We start from the raw sequence: 22,021 nt of genomic DNA on the forward strand, positions 1-22,021 counted from the left end.
TGTGAGTGAAGATGAATAAAGTGTGAATTGGGAAGCATTGTGAATTGACCAAGTGACTAAGAGTCATGGCAGAAGAAAATCCTAATGTTAAGCTTAACAGCATGATCAGTGAGGCTGATATGGCAAGTGAACTCTGTGACAATATCGAGAGTGCAACCGAGTTGAAGAGGAGTTATCTCAGAAATGAACATCGCTCATAACTCATTGTGGAACATGGAGGAAATTAAGAATGCATATGAGAAAACAAAAGGCACTAGTAATAAGCAGAAACAGCTCAAGAGAGCCTTGGTGGTTTTGTCGCATATTCGCAGGTGCAAAGAGATCCAGTCTGAAATGAACAGAAGATTAAAAGATTATGAAAGTAATTTCTCTGCTTTGAGTAGGGCTGTGATGGTGGCCATGACAATTGCACTACCGTGGTGGTAGTTTGCCACCGCGGTGGTGGAGTTCCACCTATGGTAGTGTCACATCACACGCCACATTGATGTTTCTGCTTGAGTGGGCACTATGACAAGTACAAAGTACAATGTTTTGTGTACAAGTATAATAATTATAATAACAGTTGCTATATTCATTTGTATTTATAGCCTACCATATAGCGGGAGATTTTATATTAATACACAAATTACGTAATCATAATCAAACACTTTATACGGTGTTTTCTGTTAGTTTGGCGTGGGTTTGTTTGAGCACATCAAAATCTAGTTAGGCAAATTATGCTGTTTCACTTCGGGTTCTGCTGCTTGTTGGGAAACTGAATGTTACATCAGCGATCTGGGAACATTTGGGATTCGTGCCTAACGAGAGAGAAATGTGCGACTGTGTCCACTTATTTATATATATATATATATATATATATATATATATATATATATATATATATAAATAACAACCCTAACCCTAATTTTATATAATTTTCAGTACCCCGCTGCAAAAAGAAACAAAGAAAATGTTGAAAAATACTATTGTTGTATTGGAGAGCTTCTTTTCTCTCCTGAGCGCGCCTCCTTATACAACACCCAGTGCCCCTCCTTACTCTGAGATGAGTTCAGACCAAAGTCACCCTCAAGAGATGAAACTGGTGAACTGCAATAATCTTGGAGAAAAAGGACAAATGTAACAAGGCTGCCACCTGCTGCCCGGAATGGCACATTGTCCTTTACCAACAATGGATGAGAGTGGAAATCAGAGGAAGTAGTGACCCAATTGAGGTCTATGAAATCAACAATCAGAGGTGGAGTGATAGTGCACCAACATCAGAGAACTGAACTGAACCATGCTAGAGAAGAAGGGATGAAAACATGGCATGAACTTCATCGCATTCATCTTTATTTACGATCTACAGCCATATGATGGAGTGATTTATTTTATGTTCTACTGACTCCACAAGAATAAGCAACACTCAGAGCTTTGGATGAAGCTATTGGAGCAGACAAACAAAATGTTGATGCTGCATGGGTTGCAATAGAGGAATGGATTCACAATCAAGCACACGCACGTGTCTGCTGGGGAAAAATGATCAGCGGTGTCCAGGGTGCACACGAACCATTCACATTATATGAAGCATGCTTTAGAGAAGTCTTGTGCAACCATTCAGGCATTGGCAACATCAGAAATGACAATAGGAATAACAGCAATCATGGAGCATTTAAACTAGCACTTTTGAATGGGGCACAAACTGATCTGACAAATGCCTACAAGCTCACAAATCCTCAATACAGAGTGAGAACATAGTGATCTGGTTGGTGGCCTGGTCCGCCTTGAATGAGACATTGAGCCATCAAAGTCAAAGGTGAGAGAAATTGATGCAGCTAAGGAAACATCTGACACCCAAGAAAACACCTGTAAGAAAAACAAAGATGTTAGGTGTTAACATCTAATTGTGGGAAATTGGGTCACATCTCTAAACAGTGGGTCCTTGTCTCCAAACCACAACACTTCCAAACACCGTTAGATGACGTTTGAGGGACCTTATCAGGTAATCACTGTCACTGATGCAGATGTGATGGTGAAAGGAAAACCACAGTGGATTCATACCCCACTTGAAGTTGGCAGATGAACCAGCTGAAAAAAAGGAGCAACAAGACAGCAAGTCGATTAGGTGAAGTACTGGTGACCTCTCCCTTTCCCATGCTTGTTCTTTACTACTGTAAAGTAGTAAACAGGCCAGAAGAAAGAAGATTCACAGTATTTTTAGAGACTGAGTAACACTATCACAACATTTAATCCACAGTATTCATGTAGTCTTAGATGTTATGTTAATCCATTATACCACATGCCTTATAATTGTTGTGTTTATTTGATTGTTTTTGATTGATGAATATTTTGTGTTATTAAATGTGTATTCTCTGAGTTTAAAGATACAGAAAGAGAAGGAGTGAGGGTGTATGCTGACGTCATGGAGAGTGGTGAAACTATAAGAAACTAAAATGACAAACTATAAATGGTAAGATAAATTGTTTAATTAAGAGTCATCATATCTCATTGTACAATGAGATCCCATTCCATCTCAAACCAAAGTGACTGCGAGTAGGGATCCCATTCCACTAGCCTATATGCCCAAAGGCTTACTCTGTTTCGTAAACAAAGGTAGTGGTCGACAAGAAGACCGTAGTTATTGTTCTCATTATTTGTGTTATGGCGCTCCACCTGTCGAAATCACTACAGGCACACACCGGCACTTTCGTGTTGAGGTGTGGGGGAGAGATCAACCGGCATATAATGGTACTTTAGTCATCTGTGGCAGACATGCTTATCATGTGCTACCTTGAGTAATTGAGTATTATGTGCTACCTTGAGCTAATTGAGTGGGATCCTGTTACTGGGGTTATGTAGTGCCAGCCCTGAAACACACTCCAGACCCTAAACACTCTAGAGCAAAACATGATTTATTTGGTAATACAGAGGCTGTAGCTGGCCCAACTCAAAGTTTCTTTGCGGCTTTAGTTCCAAACTGTGGTGTAACAGTAGCTCTCGAGGAGATTCGGAGAGTTGCTCGTACCAAGGAGCGCATTGGTAATGACACTGCAAAAGCCCTTGCCCAATTATCTTCAGAATTAACAGCTGTGTGTAAAATGACTCCTAAAAATCGACTGGCCCTAGACATATTACTGGCTGAAAAGGGAGGTACTTGTGCTATCATTGGGAAGGAGTGCTGTACATTCATCCCTGACACATCTACGAACGTTTCTTCTCTAGTTACTGACATTCATCGTCAGGTGCGATCTTTGAGTCAGGGTGATTGGACACTAAGCTCGTGGCTGTCATCTTGGGGTGGACCATGGTTTTCCATGATTGTTCAAATAGTCATGCCAATCATTCTTCTGTTGCTATTTTTCACAGTTGCTGTTGACATAATGAGGTCCTGTATTTCTGGACAGCCACAGTTCGGGCGTATCACACTATTACACCAACAACCTCAAGTCACGATTATATGTTTGAATTATAGAGCTTGCTGACTTTCACATGCAAGTAGATTACATTCTCAGCCTCACCATGTAGCTTGGCAATCTCAGTTGTTACTCACTTATATAAGAATTTTTCATTGAATTCCTCATATTATCATTTCATCCACATTTATTCATATGTAATCCACATATTAATCAATATGTACGCAATAGATAATCAATGTATTCTTGTTTTGATTGTTAATTATTTAATTAAGTACACTTTTGGTACTGTAGGTACCAACCAATGCATACTGGGAACACCCCACAAGACCTGCCATTTTGAAGATGCTCTGACCCAGTCGTCTAGCCATCACAATTTGGCCCTTGTCAAAGTGTCTCAGATCCTTACGCTTGCCCACTGTTCCTGCTTCCAACACATCAACTTCGAGAATTCACTGTTCACTTGCTGCCTAATATATCCCACCCCTTAACAGGTACAATTTTTAACAAGATAATCAGTGTTATTCACTTGGTTATTCACAGTGGTTTTAATGTTATGACTGCTCGGTGTATAATTCACAGTATTCCCATGTCTTCCGGTATCTAAATACGAGACCTTTAGTTTTAAAGAATACTCAGTCCTAAAACACATCCTTTCTGCCCTATCCCTGATCAATTAATTTCAATCAAAAGATATAGATGATGAGTGTTGGGAATCTCTTAGCTGTAATACAGATCGAGAAACCCATTTTAAAATACTATACAGGATGCACATTACAGTGCCCAAAGTATAATGCGGACTTCGGCATACACGTTCTGGACGTGCCCAAGGATTAAGAAATTCTGGAGGGAAGCGAGGAGGTGGTTGCTTGGATATAATTTACAGTTATTAGTGTACCCCATTCAGTGTATTTTGGCAGCTGACATGGACAATGCAATGCTAAATTAACCATATTACTTGCTGAATATTATTATTTTTGGAAAGAAAAACTATCCTTAAACATACCCTCTGGAGGGTGTGATATTTTTTGCATGATAATATCAGTGGTTTACGTTCTGGAGGTGGGTTATATATTTCACTCCATGTTTGAAATATATAAAGATTCATGGCCTTTGACACTCCATTCTAAAATAAAAGTTTCACACAAAATTGAAATCAATGTATTGTTTGAATGAATGAACAGGGTGGTTTTCACAACATGTCCTAGTCTACATAATCCAGTACTCAAAATCGTGTGAAAATATATTTAGTATGTGTTTTATAGCCCTATCACAGTGTCCTTAATATTGTTTTGACCAAGTTTAAACTTGATTTTTTTTTTTTGTTTCAAAAATACAAACATGTGTATACATGTTGCTTACAATCATTGTAGCACAGTTTGTGCTCAATATAGTGTAATGAGACTACAATGAAAACACAAATTAGAAGAATCTTTATATATATATATATATATATATATATTGTTTTATTATAATCGAGCACACACGTGGGGGGGGGGTTAATATAGTGTACCTTTTAATATATTATAATTATAATATAATACTATAATTAAAAAGGTGCTTAAGGTGAGTAAACTAAAGGTAGGCTATAAAAGGTGTACCTTTAAGGGTATCAACCCAGTGACAAGAAAAGGTACCCTTTTTTTCTGAGAGTGCATTATGGTGCCTGAAATTCTTACTGGTACTCTTGTAATTGACTTTAATATTTTGACAGTATAGGATAAAAGAACCCAGATGTGGTCTGTTTGGGTTGCTTACAGTCATGTTTGTTTAGCCCGGATGTGGGCAGCTGGTTTCCGTTGATGTCCTATACTGCGTCTTTAAGCGATAGGTCGGTCACCGACTGGATTACTGGATCATCACTGCCCTGAGAAGCCGACGGTGTTCAGAACCCGTTAGAAATCTTTACATCCGGCCATTTCCCCATGTAATCTAGACAATATCATCTCAATGTTCATGTGCAGGATATATTTCAGCTGACCGTTTGTGTCCGTCAGTCTGGGCGAACATGGTGAAGAGGAAGAGCTTGGATGACAGCGACCAGGAGAGTTGCGCAGGAATACCATTTCCGATCCAGACCTTCCTGTGGAGACAGACCAGGTTGGTGATTTTTAGCCGTGATAAGGAATCACATGTTTGTAGACAAAAATCGAAATATAATGATATCTCTGGTCGCTTATTGAGGCAGATGCGCGATCACCCATCCTCCCCCCTCCGCGCTCCCCCTCGCCCCCGTGATTCCGCTTGGTCTCAGTATTCATCTTCCATGCGCTTTACTGCTGGTCCACTGCACAGCACCTATTCAGAATCCAGACCGTGTGATATAACCGGGCTGTGTATTTAACTATACATTATATAGCTATTTATACCATGGTCTGTCTGAATACTCGATTCTGATTGGCTGGAAGGTGTGCGTTCAATCCGTACAGTGAGCACAGTGAGTTTAAATCGCTGTTCTAAATGAATGCGCTGCCTATAAACAGCTGTAACCATAATAACATACATTTAAACTCTCAGCTTCATTGTTAGTAGACGCAGTTTGCGCAGACGAAGGTGATTCACACGCACAATATTATACTTATCCATCCATCTTCTATACCGCTTATCCTCTTCAGGGTCACGGGGAACCTGGAGCCTATCCCAGGGAGCATCGGACAGGGTGCCAATACATCGCAGGGCACGATCACACACACACCCATTCATACACTACGGACACTTTAGACACGCCAATCAGCCTACCATGCATGTCTTTGGACTGGGGGAGGAAACCGGAGTACCCGGAGGAAACCCCCACAGCACAGGGAATACATGCAAACTCTGCACACACAGGGCCACGGTGGGACTTGAACCCCCGACCCTGGAGGTGTGAGGCAAACATGCTAACCACTAAGCTATTGTGGACCCTCTATTATACTTATATTTATTATAATTAATCAATTTGGTCAATTTGATTTGGACCAGGCAGAATTCTAGCTCTAACGGCCCGTATATAAAATAACCAATGCAAATTAACGTTATTTTTATCCTTTCAGTCAATCCTGACAGCTTTAACTTGTCAATGCTGACAAGTGACCATGGTATAAGCACGGAAGTACTTTGTGTCGGGTGGTTCTTTGCCACCACCTCATGTATTAAAATCGTGTACTGCACACCTAGCCGTGTATTAGCCCTTATTGTAGGCTACTCATTGGCTTCGGGCTGACGTGTTGTTTTTACCTATTTCTTTATTTGCTTTCTTTTCAGCGCGTTCTTGCGACCGAAGTTAGGGAAGCAGTATGAAGCATCTTGTGTGGTGAGTACTCAATGTTCCTCTGTGATGTTGGCTCCCCTCACCCATCCTCCTTAATCGCTTATTACACCTGAGGCTTCTGCCACTGTCATGTGACTGGTCACGGTGCCTTATTATATGAGCAGCTTTTGATATTTGATATTGCGTGTTTTTAAAAGACCCATAAAATGAATAGGAAATATGAAACACGGTGTCAGTTGGCAGAGAATGCAAAGGGCTCTTTATATACTGTACAGGATGTATGTAGAAACGGATCGAGTCTGCTGAGCACACCATATACAGTGGATATAGGAAGCCTATACATATCTCTGTTAAAATTGCAGGTTTTTCTTTTTTCCACCTTTAATATAAAATAGAAACAAAAAAAATTAAAGTGAAAAACAAATAGAAACATTTTAGAGAAAAGAAAAAGAAAAAAACTTACAACAACCTAGTTGCATAAGTGTTCACACCCCATAACTAATGATTTGTTAAAGCACCCTTTGCTTGTAATACAGCAGTCAGGTTTTTTCATTTGTTTGTTTTGTTTTGTTGAAGTCTACAACCGTAGCTCATCTTGATTTGGCAGTTTTATTCCACTCTTCCTTGCAAAAAGGCTCCAGGTCTATCAAATTGCAAGGACATCTCCAGTGTACAGTCCTCTTAAAGTCAATCCACAGGTTTGTTATAGGATTTAGATATAGTCGCTTACAGGCCCATTCCAAAATATTGATCTGCTTCATCTGAAGCTGTTCCATCCCTGCTGACTTGGATTTGTGCTTTGGGTCATTATCATGCTAGAAGGTGAAATATATCTTCTTTTCTCTTTCTAACAGAGGCCTGCAGGTTTTATGGCAAAATAAATTGTTATTTGGAGCTATTCATGATTCCCTCTGTCTCAGTTACAAGCACTTTGTCAGAGCCAAAGAGGAAAGCGAGGCTGTACATGCTGTACAGACTTGTGTTGTGTTAACTTCAAATTTGACCTAGATGCCAATCTTTATAATCAACCTTTCAATGGGAGTTAAACATTTAAAATCATGCCTTTGAGGTCAGAAATGCATGAAACAGAACAATAATTTTAACCCCAGTGAAATGACCCTGTCCAGCTCAACAAACAACACACTTGACAGGCTGCCCATGTTAAACTTTTATTGCCATAGAATCAAAAGATATGACATGTGTCACTTGGAGATTCGTTGCTAAGTAGTAACAGACATTTACATTTACACTTACATTTATTCATTTAGCAGACGCTTTTATCCAAAGTGACTTACAAATGAGAAAAATACAAGCAAAGCGATATATCAAGCAGAGAACAATACAAGTAGTGCTACCGTACAAGATCCGTTAATTGAGTTCCAGAGGAAGCAAAGTGCGCAGAGTAGAGGCGTAAGTGCCAGAGTAAATTTATTTATTTATTTATTTATTTATTATGGGTTGGTTAGGTGTTGACGGAAGAGGTGGGTCTTTAGCTGTTTCTTGAAGATGGTGAGAGATTCTGCGGTCCGGATTGAGGTTGGAAGTTCATTCCACCACTGAGGAACAGTTAGTTTGAAGGTTCTGGAAAGGGACCTCGAGCCACGCTGAGTAGGTAGTACTAAGCGTCGGTCGCTAATCGATCACAGATTGTGTGAGGGAACGTAAGCCTTCAGGAGAGAGTTGAGGTAGGAGGGTGCTGTTCCAGACAAGGTCTTGTAGGTGAGCATCAAGGCCTTGAATTTGATACGGGCGGCTACAGGAAGCCAGTGGAGGGAGATGAGAGGGGTGTGATATGGGTTCTCTTGGGCTGGTTGAAGACGAGGCGTGTTGCAGCATTCTGAATCATCTGAAGGGGTTTGATGGAGCTGGCCAGGAGGCCCGAGAGTAGTGCGTTGCAGTAGTCCAGTTTTGAAATAACAAGAGCCTGGACTAGTATCTGTGTAGCCTGTTTGGTGAGGTAGGGTCTGATTTTCTTGATGTTGTACAGGATGAACCTACAGGACCGTGCAGTTGTTGAGATGTGGTCTGTAAAGGTCAAGCTGTCATCGAGAATCACCCCAAGGTTCCTGGCCGTCCTGGTTGGCTTGAGTGTGGTTGAGCCGAGCTGTACAGTGAAACAGACATGACGTTTAAGTAAGACAGTTCCCCAGCTGCTTGATATGCCCATAATACCTGTGTTTCTCTTGTAGTCTTTTGAGCGGGTGCTGGTGGAGAATAAGCTCCATGGGCTTTCTCCAGCTCTCACCGAGGCCATCCAGAGCATCATGCGCTGGGAGCTAGTGCAGGCTGCACTGCCTCATGTCCTCCACTGCACTGCCATCCTCCTCTCCAACCGCAACAAGCTAGGTAAGAAACCAAAGCCTAAAGCTGCTTACTATGACACACACACACACACACACACAGCCTGATACAGGTGTGTTTAATATAAACTTTGTTTGAAATTACTTATTTTTCTGCCACTACCACACACTGTTAGTCTATCACTTTTTTTTTTAAATTATTAATGCTATATATCAAACACTCAAATACGTTCCAATTGATCAGTCAGTCAGCAGCTGAAATTCTTCTTTTTGATTCTATTCCTTACTGTTGTTGTGTCTTAAATGGAACACTCAGTATGAGGAATGGTCATGTTCATTTATGCACCTATGCTATTTATGCACCTATGTTTTATCAATCTTTTGGGTGTTCATGCTTTTAAAAAAATTGTGTATGCTTTGTTTTATGTTAAATCTAGATAATCTTTTATATGAGTCCCCTGGAATACAGAATTCATAGCATTAAAGATTTTTTAAGATACTTTAATACTGGTATGAAAAGGTATATTGTGAAGAAAATACAACCATTTCTCATTGTCAGGTAGTCGCAGGTAGAGGCGGATGTAGAAGCAAACTCAAGTTTACAGTTAAAAACTAAAGATCGAAAACAAAACAAGGTCTATAGAACAAGTGACAAGGTACAACGACTAACATGACAAACATGAAACAATAAAAATGAGCCAAGAAGCATAAGGCCATAATGAAAGACAAATGCAAGGCAAACAGTGACTTAATCATGACTCAAAGCGTGACTTAAATACAAGTGCTAATTAACCAAAAAACGTGAAACAGGTCAAACTGTTCATGTGGTGTGGTGCAGTGGCTGATGGGAATTGTAGTCTCTAGTCTTTTTTTCCGGCATTTCCATGACAGTCATTTTAAAAGGAGTACATAATGCTTTAGCACTGTCTCTACCAGGGCACCAGGATAAACTGGGTGTAGCCGAGACCAAGCTACTCCACACTCTTCACTGGATGCTGCTGGAAGCAGCTCAGGAGTGCCACCAGGACCAGGGACATTTATGGTCTGGTGGAGGTAGCAGTGGCAGCAGCAGTGCCTTCTTCCAGCCTTTGAGTAACCAAAGCCATCTGGAACACAATGGCAGTACTCCAGAAGAGAACGAGTACGCTCGAGCCAAACTTTACCACAAGAATATGGCCACTGTAGAGCTGTTCGTTTTCCTCTTTGCTCCACTTGTCAACCGCATTAAGGTCTGTTCTGTTCCTTTGCATATTTTCTGTCATTTATTATATTTACCTACAGTATGCCTTAATTTAGAAAACTGTTTGGAATAACAGTCTGGAGTGCTAAACTCCAGTTTTGACAGTCCAGCACAATTTTGTGAGTTGAATCAGGTGTCCTTAAGCAAGAACATCACCAAACAGTACTAAGCAGTGGTGGTGTATGATGTATGTAGGCTATATGCAGGCTAATATACAACACATTTAAACCTAACACTTTGTATTGGACAGGAGTCTGATCTTACATTTCGATTGGCTAGTGGTCTTGTCATTTGGCAGCCAATGTGGGAGCATCGTCAGCCTGATGTGCCTGCCTTCTCTGCTCTCATCAAGTCCATGCGCAATATTGTTACTGGTAAGATTTGGGTATCACTAAATAATGTTATCCCAAAGGTAAAAAAATTATACCAAAGCAACTTCGCTTCCTTTTGGTAAAATCAAAAATCTGATTAAAGTTTGTTTATTTTCACAGGGCTTATTTACATTAACCTTGTTCCAATCAATTAAAACTCCCAAATTAAACATGTGGATTTCTACTACTTAAACTACTACTTAAAATTGTATATAGAGTAGGGATGTCACGAGAACCGATACTTCGGTACCAAGTCGGTACCAACATTCTTAAAACGTGACGGTACTTGTTTCTCTGCAGTAGTGTTAGCACCGTTTGTAACGAAAGTACCGAGGTTGCGATTCTTCCGGACCTGAAAGGGGCAGCAAATACACGCAAGTGTTTTAGTCGGTCCACAAGTGGTGAAGAAGAAGAAGAAGAAGAGGAACGCCTACAAGCACGCGAGGAAAACTACAGAAGATTAGCTTAGCTTAACAAGTTTAGCTCCGCCCCGACTCGTTGAGCAGAAAAGACAGGAAAGCTAGTATCGTTTTCCGGTGTGCAACCGATGCTATCATTCATTTCAAACAAAGCGAGGAAACACCTGGAATTTGGCGAAGCACCTGAAAGACGGTCCTATATTATGTTTGTTTGAGACAGCTGGCATTGTAGCCGTGAAACCAGTTAACGTTATGCTCCATGTAATGTTAGCGATAGCCGGTTATTTGTTAACGACGCTAACGCATTGCAATGTTATAAACTACCTCCTAATGTTCCACCATGCATCGCCATTCAGCCCGTGTCCTGTCAGCTAAATGTAGCCTCATGTCACTAATAATTATTCACATGTTCATGCTTTTAATAAATCTTTCTGGCCTGCCGTCATATCAGTGAATTTAAACTAATGCTTGCATTCAGAGTATAAGGTGTGTGTGTGTGCGCGCGCGCACGCGCGCGTCTGTGTGTATGTGTGTGCGCGCACGTTTAGGAGTGCACCTCCAGAGACTCATTGTCAGACAGTGTTTGATAACTAAAATACCCTACCCCCTCTCTCCCCCTTTCTCTTTGCCAGAATCAGCCAGAGGAGGATGTCCTCCAGGAGAATTTTTTTATTTTATTTATTTTATGTTATTTTTATATCACACCGTGGTATCGATTTTGGTATCGAGTATTGTGTACTTTTGGTGCTATCGGTACCAACTACTAGATTTTTGGTATCGTGACATCCCTAATATAGAGTGCCCTCCAATAGTATTGGAATGGCAAAGCCAAACTTTTGGGTTTACATTTGGGTTTGAGATCAAAAGAATATGAGTATGAAATGATTGCTTGCATTTCCTGATATTTACATCTAGATGTGATAAACAACTTAGAACAAGGCGCTTAGAATATTTGTTTGAACCCTCCCATTTTTCATAGTTCACTATTGAAAGGAAGTTTTAATCATAACACTTTTTTATAAAAATGTTGTATAAAAATATTGACTGGTACAATTCTCTTTTTAAATTGTTCTCCACAGCAAAGAGGAACTCTCTGGTAAATAACCAGTGTAGCCTCTGTGCTCCCAGCAACCCTTGCCCCACAGTAAGTACTTGAACATTTCTTGATAAAAATCCTGGTTTGGGGGAACCAGCAAAATAGGAACCAGCTACTTTTCATACCTACATCACAGACCTCAAATAGGTTCAAGTACATATTCATTAAACTAAACAGGTAGTAGACATAGTCAGGAAACTGAGCGATTGATCTGATGGTTTTGTTTGTTGAGCATCTGCGTAGTCCCTTAGGCCTCACACTCCCCAGAGAGCTTTTTTCCTGCTATAATGTGATTTCTCACTGCCTGGGTCATGTAATCTGATTTCCTCTCCTCTCCAGGTGGTGTGTGAATCTGTTCAGTCTGACTCCTCCTCCACTTCAGTGAAGGCCCAGAGCTGTCGCCGTGGAAACTCAGTGGAGAGAGGAGGCACCTCGCAACAGCCATGTGATCGAGGCCTCACTCAAAAGAAGTGAGCATTCTTACATGCATAGAGAAACACACACATAACACACACAGATTGAGCTAGAAATTAAAATATGTACAGTTTAAAATTTGCATACATTTAAACACAATGTTTCACTCATTTCATGTTATCATCCATTTCCTGTGTCAATTAGGCTTTATTCACTTTCCACTTTATTTCCATAAGAGGGAATTTCAAAATAATAGCTAAGAATCAGCTTTATTTCAGCTTTTGTTTGATCATTATGGCCAAACAGCTTGTCCTCCAAAAGGCTAGGTCTTCATCCTGGTGATCACCTGCCAACTTCAGTCTGACTTTTTTATGCCAGTCTTGGAGTAAGGGCTTCTTCCTTGTAGAACAGCCTTTCAGGACATAGTGAAGTATGACTCTCTTAATGGTGGATGTATATATTTAGTACAGTGGTGCTTGAAAGTTTGTGAACCCTTTAGAGTTTTCTACATTTATGCATAAATATGACCTAAAACGTCATCAGATTTTCACAAACGTCCTAAAGGTAGATAAAGAAAACCCAATTAAACAAGTGAGACAAAAATATTGTACTTGGTTATTTATTTATTGAGGAAAATTATCCAATATTTCATGTGGCAAAAGTATATGAACCTTTGCTTTCAGTATCTGGTGTAACCCCCTTGTACAGCAATAACTGTAGTTAAATTCCTCAGTACAGAACAGCTTCAACTCTGGGATGTTGGTGGGTTTCCTCACATGAACTGCTTGCTTCAGGTCCTTCCACATCATTTCTATTGGATTAAGATCAGGAATTTGACTTGGCCATTCCAAAACATTAACTTTATTCTTCTTTAATCATTCTTTGGTAGAACGACTTGTGTGCTTAGGGTCGTTGTCTTGCTGCATGACCCACTTTCTCTTGAGATTCAGTTCACGGACACATGTCCTGACATATTCTGTTAGAATTCACTGGTATCATTCAAATTCATTGTTCCATCAATGATGGCAAGTCCAGGTGCAGCAAAACAGGACCAAACCAAGATACTTCCACCACCATGTTTCACAGATGGAATAAGGTTCTTATGTTGGAATGCAGTGTTTTCCTTTCTCCAAATATAAATCTTCTCATTTAAACCAAAAAGTTCTATCCATTCACAAAACATTTTTCCAATAGCCTTCTGGCTTATCCACGTGATTTTTAGCAAACTGCAGAAGGGCAGCAATGTTATTTTTGTAGGACAATGGCTTTCTCCCTGCAACCCTCCCTGCAATCCCATTGTTGTTCACTGTTCTCCTGATGGTGGACTCATGAACATTAAGATTAGCCAATGTCCGAGAGGTCTTTAGTTACTTAGAAGTTATCCTCAGTTCCTTTGTGATCTCAGTGATTATTACACGTCTTGCTCTTGGAGTGATCTTTGTTGGTTGACCACTCCTGGGGAGGGTAACAGTGGTCTTGAATTTCCTCCGTTTGTACTCAATCTGTTTGACTTTGGATTGGTGGAGTCCAAACGCTTTAGAAATGGTTTTGTAACCTTTTCCAGCCTGATGAGCATCATCAACTCTTTTTCTGAGGTCCTCAAAAATCACCTTTGTTCGTATCATGATACACTTCCACAAACGTGTAGGAAGATATGACTTTGATAGATCCCTGTTATTTAAATAAAACAGGGCGCTCATTTACAGCTGATTGTCATCCCATTGATTGAAAGCACCTGACTAATTTCACCTTCAAAGGTTCACATACTTTTGCCACTCACTGATATGTAATAAAGGATCATTTTCCTCTATAAATAAATGTATGATATTATAATAAGTATAATATTTTTGTCTCATTTGTTTAACTGGGTTCTCTTTGTCTACTTTTAGGATTGGTGTGAAAATCACATTGTTTTAGGTCATATTTATGCAGATATAGAAAATTCTAAAGGGTTCACAAACCTTCAAGCACCACTGTACATGTTCATGAGTTTGATGGGTAGATGATGGCTTTCTTCACCCAAGAACATGGACAGATAAACAGACCGGTCTCATATTATTCAGCAAAGTTGGATCAAGTGTCACAAGGATGAGGTCCGTGCCTAAGAGCAATTCAAGCCACGTGTCTGGCTGTGGAGTCAGCCTTGACAATCGTAATGGTTTGAAGGCTCACAGTGAAGTGCCCACCTGCTGTACATATGATGATCACTATGAATTGATTGACACAAGTTACTGCTATACAACGGGTACAATGGACAGCAATTCAGGAGCTGCCCAATATCATGATTGAGAAGGCATCCCCTGTGAACCCAGCAACCTTGTTACAGACTGAGGAGGATGATCACAACTTTTTTGAGATTGTTCAGATGATGGAAGAGCAAAGACAGCTTTTAGGACTTGTGTGAAAATCTGATGATGTTTTAGGTCATATTTATGCAGATATATAGACAATTCTAAAGGGTTTGCAAATTTTCAAGCACCACTGTATTTAATGCCTCTGACTCCTTCACCAGTTCCTTTCTTGTTGTCTTGGGTTCAGTTGAACCTTTTGGACCAGAATTCATTTATCCCTGTGAGTTCATTTGTGCCTCCTTTCTGAACAGTGCAGTGTTTGTGTGGTCCCAATATTTTTATATTTGCATACAGTTGTTTATACAGATGTATGTGGCACAGTTGTTTAGAAATTGCTCCTAAGGAGGGACTGGACTTGTGGAGGTCCACAGTTTTTTCGGAAGTCTTGGCTTGTTTGGATTTTCCCTTGGTATCAAGGGCAAAAAAGCACTGGCTCTAAAGGTAGGCCCTCTTAACTCCTTAACTTCACAATCCTCAGTCTTCCCCCTCTCCTTCGCTATTTTCGCCATGTTGTCAGTCAGAGAAAGTTAAAGTAAAACGAGCTAAACTGAGCTAGCAACAACACCAAAACCCAGCCTCCACCTGCCATCTTCTCTTGCTTCCACTTCCACCGACACTTCCACCGACACTTCCACCGACACTTCCACCGACACTTCGTGCTTAAGCTCTGACATTTTTTCCTCAAAGACATTGTGTATGAGAGTCTCTTTTATATGTGGTATGATTGTGAGTGTAATTGGGAACAGGTGTCTCTGACTAGTCCTCAGGAGAAGGTGACGTGTCTCTGTGTAGTTTTGGGAGTTGTAGTCATTGGCCATGTTTATAGTTTGCGGTGCATTCTAGGAAATGGAGTCATGAGTTTGCCATGACATGACAATAGTAATGGGAAAAAGAAAGTACACCCTCTTTCAATTCTATGCTTTTCTTTACCAAGTCCTAAATAACAACCATGTGGTCCTCACCAACTTCTATAAACAAACAAACAAATAACCTCAGGTGACAAAAACATTTCAATATGTAATTACTAAATCAAATTATTAATAAAAAGTTAAATCAACATTTAGAAACCAGATTGGGTAAAGGATGGGGAGTTTATCAGTCTCACATTGTTTCTATGAAACTCTGGCCCAATTTTTCGTTTTACAACATTCCTTCTGTTCATTGATTTTTCTCAGTGGGGTTGCGGTCTGGACTTTGACTTGGCCATTCCAACACCTTGATTTTTTTCTTCTTTAGCCATTTGATGTCAGTTCGCTAGTACACTTGCATCGTTGTTCTGAATGAGCCAATTTCGGCCCAGTTTAAGCTGGTGGAATATGGCCTCTCATTTGTCTCAACAATATTCTGGTATAAAGTGGAGTTCATCGTTTTCTCAATGACTGCAACTTTCCTAGTCCCTGTCACTGCAGAACCAGCCCAAATCATCACCCATCCACCCATGTGTGGTGATACACTGTGTTTGGATTTTTGGCATCAATCTAAAGGATATTGTTCCAGAACATTTGTGTTTTGTTCAAATGCAATTTTGCAAACCTAAGTCTTGCTGCCATATTCTTTTTGGAGAGAAGGATCTTTTTCTTAGCCACCCTTCCAGAAAGCCACACTTGTTCAGTCTTGTTTCTGATTGTGCTGTCATGAACATAAACATTTAATGTGCTTACAGTGGCCTGTAGGTCACATGAAGTAACTTCTGTTTTTTTTTTTCTGAACATTAAATGGTTTGACCTTGGATTGGATTTGTTGGGATGCCCAATTTGGGAAGATTAGCAAATGTCTTGAAGGCTCTCCATTTGTGATCAATCCTTTTTATTGTAGAATGGTGAATTTCAAATTGTTTGGAGGTGGCCTTCTAACCCTTCCCAAATTGATGAGCAGCAACAGTTGCTTCTCTGAGGTCATGGCTTGTGTCCTTTCTTCTTGGCATGATGTAGACACACACACCTGAGTGCTCCAGAACAGCAAACTGCCAAAAGTTCTGCTTTTATAGTGGTAGTCACACTTCTATTATAGTGGTAGTCACACTAGGAAGGGTTTATTTATTTTTTCACACCTGGTTTCTGAGTGTTGGTTTACTTTTTTGGAGGAAAAAACTTATGAATTGAAATCTGTTTCAATAAGTGTTTTTTGTTGTAACCTGAGGTCATTTGTTTGTCTGTAGAAGAAGGTGAGGACCACACAATTTTTATTTCTGATAAATTTCTGATAAATAAAAACATTTCTTTCTCTTCCTACTAGGTTGTCAGCACCTGGAGCTATCTCTGTGTGCCAGAGGGCACGCTATGCCACCTTCTTTGATGTGGCAGTGCTACGGTGCTTGCTTCAGCCTCACTGGACAGAGGAGGGTGTGCACTGGGCGCTTATCTTCTACCTGCAGCGGCTCAGACAGATTCTGCAAGAGAAGCCTGAGCGCCCACCAGAACCCCCCAGAGCACCCCTGGCAAGACCACGAAGCAGCTCCATGGTGGCTGCAACGCCATCTTTGGTCAACACACATAAAACACAGGTAGATTACACTGCAAACCTGTTACATGTGGACTAGGGGCTGCACTTGTAACACAATTTGTACATGTTGGCATATGTATGCCATGTATGTATGTATGTATGTATGTATGTATGCCAGTCACATGGTGGCTTAGTGGTTAGCACGTTCGCCTCACACCTCCAGGGTCGGGGGTTCGATTCCCACCGTGGCCCTGTGTGTGTAGAGTTTGCATGTTCTCCCCGTGCTGCGGGGGTTTCCTCCGGGTACTCCGGTTTCCTCCCCCAGTCCAAAGACATGCATGGTAGGCGTGTCTAAAGTGTCCGAATGGGTAGTGTCCGAATAGTGTATGAATGGGTGTGTGAGTGTGTATGTGATTGTGCCCAGCGATGGATTGGCACCCTGTCCAGGGTGTACCCCGCCTTGTGCCCGATGCTCCCTGGGATAGGCTCCAGGTTCCCCGTGACCCTGAAGAGGATAAAGCGGTATAGAAGATGGATGGATGGATGTATGCCAGTAAATTTTAATTAATAATATTAATTATTTAGTTAAAGAAACTACTAGAATATTATTAAAGTGGACTTTAGTTCTGGGGAACTTTTTAGTCTTCTCTGACTTCCTGACTTCCTGACTTCAGCTCTACGCTGAAATTTTTCTAAGCTGTTTTGTTATCCTTTCACATAGATTCAAGAATTATTGCTTCTGACATGATAATCTGTACTGGTACATAATTTACACCAATATAGTGTCACTGCTGTGTCCCAACCAGGGGTGTTAGCTGGACTGTTAATCATCTGGGGCTGAGCCCAGATTCTTCTCCATACATTTTTTCCAGCTCAGCTAGTACCCTAAGTTTTGTTTTATGGAAGCTGAGGTAACATTTACACACCTTGTTTTCCTGCTCAGTATGAGAGGATGTTAGTGTTTCAGTTTCAACCCCTTTACTGTTTTTTTTAAAAAAAAAAAAGACGTATATCCATTTCCCTGTCATGACCGAGTGAGCTAGTGTTTGGCAGAATTGAGAGCTGTCAGCCAATAAGACATGAGTGTTTCCATGTATTTTCCTGTAAACCCTGTCTTATTGGCCTCACCTCCGTTCACTAAAGTTGTAAAATTCCAACATTGCCGTCTTCTTTTACTGACGTTCAATTATGTAGTGACAAACCACTCCAAGTGGAGAATTGTTTGGGGCTAAAGAAAAAATCTTCAGGGCTACAGCCCTGAATGCCCAGGCCGTGTTACACCCCTGGTCTCAACTTTAAAATATGGTAGCAATCTGTCACCTGAAGCTTAATTGAAGTTGGCTGATTCACCAAGGCAATTTTGAGTAAATTAACAATAAAGTGTTTTATAAGGGGAGAAAAGGTTTTGAAAAGCCCAAATCTGTCCACACCTTAATGTAGTTGAGATGCTCTGGCATGACCTGAAGCTGTCTGTTCAGGAAACCACTGAAAATCTGATGAAATGAAACCGTTTTGAAGCAAAAAACATTTGGTGATTCATCGGTTATTAAATACAAATGATGTTCCCAGTCTGTTTCCAGCCTGCACTGTGAATGCTAAATTAATGTCTTTAATAAAGACAGTAAAAGTAAAAATAAAATAAAAATTATTATTGGTTAAAGCTGGAGGTTTTTTGGATGTCTGTTAGTTTGATTTGAATGAAAATCGGATCAGATTTTAGGAGAGAAATGCATTTGCTTCCAAAGGGTCCACAGATGATTTCTTACAACAGTTGGTCAATGTAGAGATTTAGTTTTTCTGGATATTCCATGATTGTTAAATTGTATATAAAATGATGTGGTTTTACTCGCTATGTTCTAAGGACATGACCCTGAAATGTAATGAGGAGGGGAGGTCACTGAGCTCGGAGACCTTCTCCAAAATATCCATTACCAACCTCAGAAGACCAGCCATCCCAGACCTCTCTACAGATGTGAGCATGAACATTTTCAAAAAGGTTTGTTGGTTCCTGAACCTTAACACACATTAATAGGTTGAGTAGTCAAATGCTGACGAATCAATTCTACCTTACAAGCATGTTAAGGCTTTTGTTTACTTTCAGTTTAAGAACCGCAGGGAGGACAGGGAGAGAAAGGGCTCTATTCCTTTCCACCATACGGGGAAGAAGAGACAACGGCGTATGGGGGTGCCTTTCCTCATGCACGAGGACCACTTGGATGTGTCACCTACACGTAGCACCTTCTCATTCGGGAGCTTCTCTGGATTGGGTGATGACCGGCGGCCCCTGGAGCGAGGTGGCTGGCCCTCCACTATCATAGGTAACACTAGTAGGGCATTTAATTGATATTAGATAAAAGCATTTTTATTTGTCAGAGAACTGTTGTATTTTGGGTGGTGATGTTTTTTATGAATGAATTCATATTCTGTTATTATTATTATGATGAAATGGTAGTCGCCAAATACAGAAACAATATAAGAATATAATCCCGTCTCTCTGAGTTTGAAACCAATTCATATATTGTACTATGTATTCTACTGATAGTGTGATACCTTTTGTCCCACCTAGACAATGGGAAATTCATAGAATATTAATAAGGTCTAATAAAGACTAGAAAGCAGTCAGTTTTTCCTCAGAATGTCACTTTCATGACCATAATTTAAACATTTGGTGTGAGTAATACTAAAAGCTAGCTGAAGTGTAAAGTCTAAGCTTATACATTCTCTTGTTTGATCAGTGCTGTTAGTTTGGGGCAAAATGTATTAATGTTCTAATGCTTGACTTTTTTAAGACCATGAACATGATGACAGCATATAAGGAGTCCACTGCTTCTAGAGAAGTGTAGATTAAAAACCTCACTTTTGTCATTCTAACTTTTTATTTACAATGTTTTATTTAACATTGAGGCACAGTGTCATTCTGTAATATTCGTACTCCTAATTATAATAATTATGTGATAATATTATCTAATATTACATGTTGGACTATGTTAAATGTGTATGTTGGTTTTTTGTCTGGCAGGGAAGTTGACTCGTCGTGGCAGCACAGACACAGCAGGGGATGTGGACAGTCTTGGAATAAAACACTCTCATTCCCATCACAACCTGCCCGACCACTCCAACAGCCACAGTGATAATGCCATCAAAGAAGGTGGTGAGGCATCCATCATCCTGTGTTGTTAAAATGATCTATCGATTTTTCTGTGTCCATTACAAAACATAGCGCAGAATCAGGAAAAAGGCAGAAGTCCAGCAATATGCAAACAGAGTTACTTGGGCGAAAGACACAGACATAAGGGAGTGAGAAATGTAGTCGTTACCACAGGCACAATAACTAGACAACATAAGGCTTGGTATCGACAGGTACGCGCCACTGAGCGTATACTTCACCAAGAGCAAAGAAACATGAGGGCTTAAATATAAAGACTAATCAAGGGGCAAACTGAAAGTAATCAAAACACACTAGGGAGACAGACAGTGACAAGACATGGACCAAAACAAAATGCACACGGCAACGTTAACAAACACTTCACAACACGGAAGTAGGCGTCATAGACCTGAGTACTGCAGTGCTCACTCGGTAACTGTCACTGATTATAAACATGTAATCTTTGATATGGCAAAACTTATTGTGAGGAGACTTTTATTTAGCATTTTTTGAAAGTAATCTCCATTGGTGCTTTGTAACAATCTAAGGTAAATCTGCATCTTCAAAATAGAGGGTTTTGCTTTTTTTTTTTTTTTTTTTTACAGTGTAACATGACAAGCTGCATTTTGTATATTATTAACTTCAATAGAGAGAAAAATAAGAGAGCGTGGTCAGGGAATAAGTGTTCATATCAGCTGTAATAACAGGAACTAACGTGTTTCATGGACATTCTACAACATAACTATAAATAGATTTTAAAAAAAAAAGCATGATGCAGTATGTTGTTCTTTAATTAATAAAAAACACAATCATTGACAAATTATTGTGGCATTAAGAAGAATAAAACACACAATGGGACGTTCTGTTATTTGAAAAATAATCAACTTTGGCGTGGTAACAGCATCGCACCACATTGTCACTGATTATTTCCTATAAAAGCATGCTACATTATCTGCCTCACCCTTTGTCTTCCTTTCTTTCTGTCTCTCTCATCTCCCAGTCCGTTCCCAGATCTCTACTATCACTATGGCCACCTTTAACACAACGGTGGCCTCCTTTAATGTGGGCTACACTGATTTCTTCACGGAGCACATTAAGAAGCTCTGCAATCCCAACCCCATCCCTGAGATGCCTTGTGAGCCATTGGCTTGCTCCAACCTGCCACGCAGCCTCACTGACTCCTGTATCAACTACTCATGTCTGGAAGAAAGAGACAGCATTGAAGGAACCAACAGCTTTATCTTGAAGAACGGCATGCTGGATCTCTCTGTAAGGGGGAAGAATTTTTCAGAAAGTTGTTTACCAGTTTTTGGAGGGTTTTTTTGGAATAAAATGAAAATAAATGCTAAGTAGTGATCAGAAGATAAGATCAAAACCTGGAAGACCAAAAATTAATAAAATCTTGATGGTTTTAGAGAAAGGTATAGTGGTGGACAACTGATTGGAAGGGTGTGAGTTCAAATCCTAGCACCACCAAGGTGCTACTGTTGGGCCCTTTAGCAAGACCCTTAACACTCATGTGCTCAGTTTCTAAGCGCTTTAGACTGTTTCTCATTCACCCATTCACACGCACGACAGCAGAGTTGCCATGCAAGGTGCTTGCC

General features: G+C 40.3%; 1 protein-coding gene across 1 annotated transcript in view; it reads left to right on the top strand.

Moving 5' to 3' along the window:
• Positions 1-5,250: 5,250 nt before the first annotated feature.
• The window catches only part of LOC128615401 (protein unc-80 homolog), an 89,105-nt gene continuing 72,334 nt past the window's right edge, over positions 5,251-22,021 (top strand). The window contains exons 1-12 of the mRNA XM_053637455.1: positions 5,251-5,489; positions 6,633-6,681; positions 8,829-8,985; positions 9,876-10,168; positions 10,430-10,553; positions 12,049-12,113; positions 12,405-12,535; positions 17,066-17,333; positions 19,134-19,268; positions 19,374-19,590; positions 20,292-20,423; positions 21,418-21,686. Coding sequence (XP_053493430.1) covers positions 5,398-5,489; positions 6,633-6,681; positions 8,829-8,985; positions 9,876-10,168; positions 10,430-10,553; positions 12,049-12,113; positions 12,405-12,535; positions 17,066-17,333; positions 19,134-19,268; positions 19,374-19,590; positions 20,292-20,423; positions 21,418-21,686 — 1,932 coding nt within the window. The 5' untranslated portion in view covers positions 5,251-5,397. The remainder of the gene's footprint in view (positions 5,490-6,632; positions 6,682-8,828; positions 8,986-9,875; positions 10,169-10,429; positions 10,554-12,048; positions 12,114-12,404; positions 12,536-17,065; positions 17,334-19,133; positions 19,269-19,373; positions 19,591-20,291; positions 20,424-21,417; positions 21,687-22,021) is intronic.

This window comes from Ictalurus furcatus, chromosome 12 (genome assembly GCF_023375685.1).
Source record: "Ictalurus furcatus strain D&B chromosome 12, Billie_1.0, whole genome shotgun sequence".
Classification (NCBI taxonomy): Eukaryota; Metazoa; Chordata; class Actinopteri; order Siluriformes; family Ictaluridae; genus Ictalurus; species Ictalurus furcatus.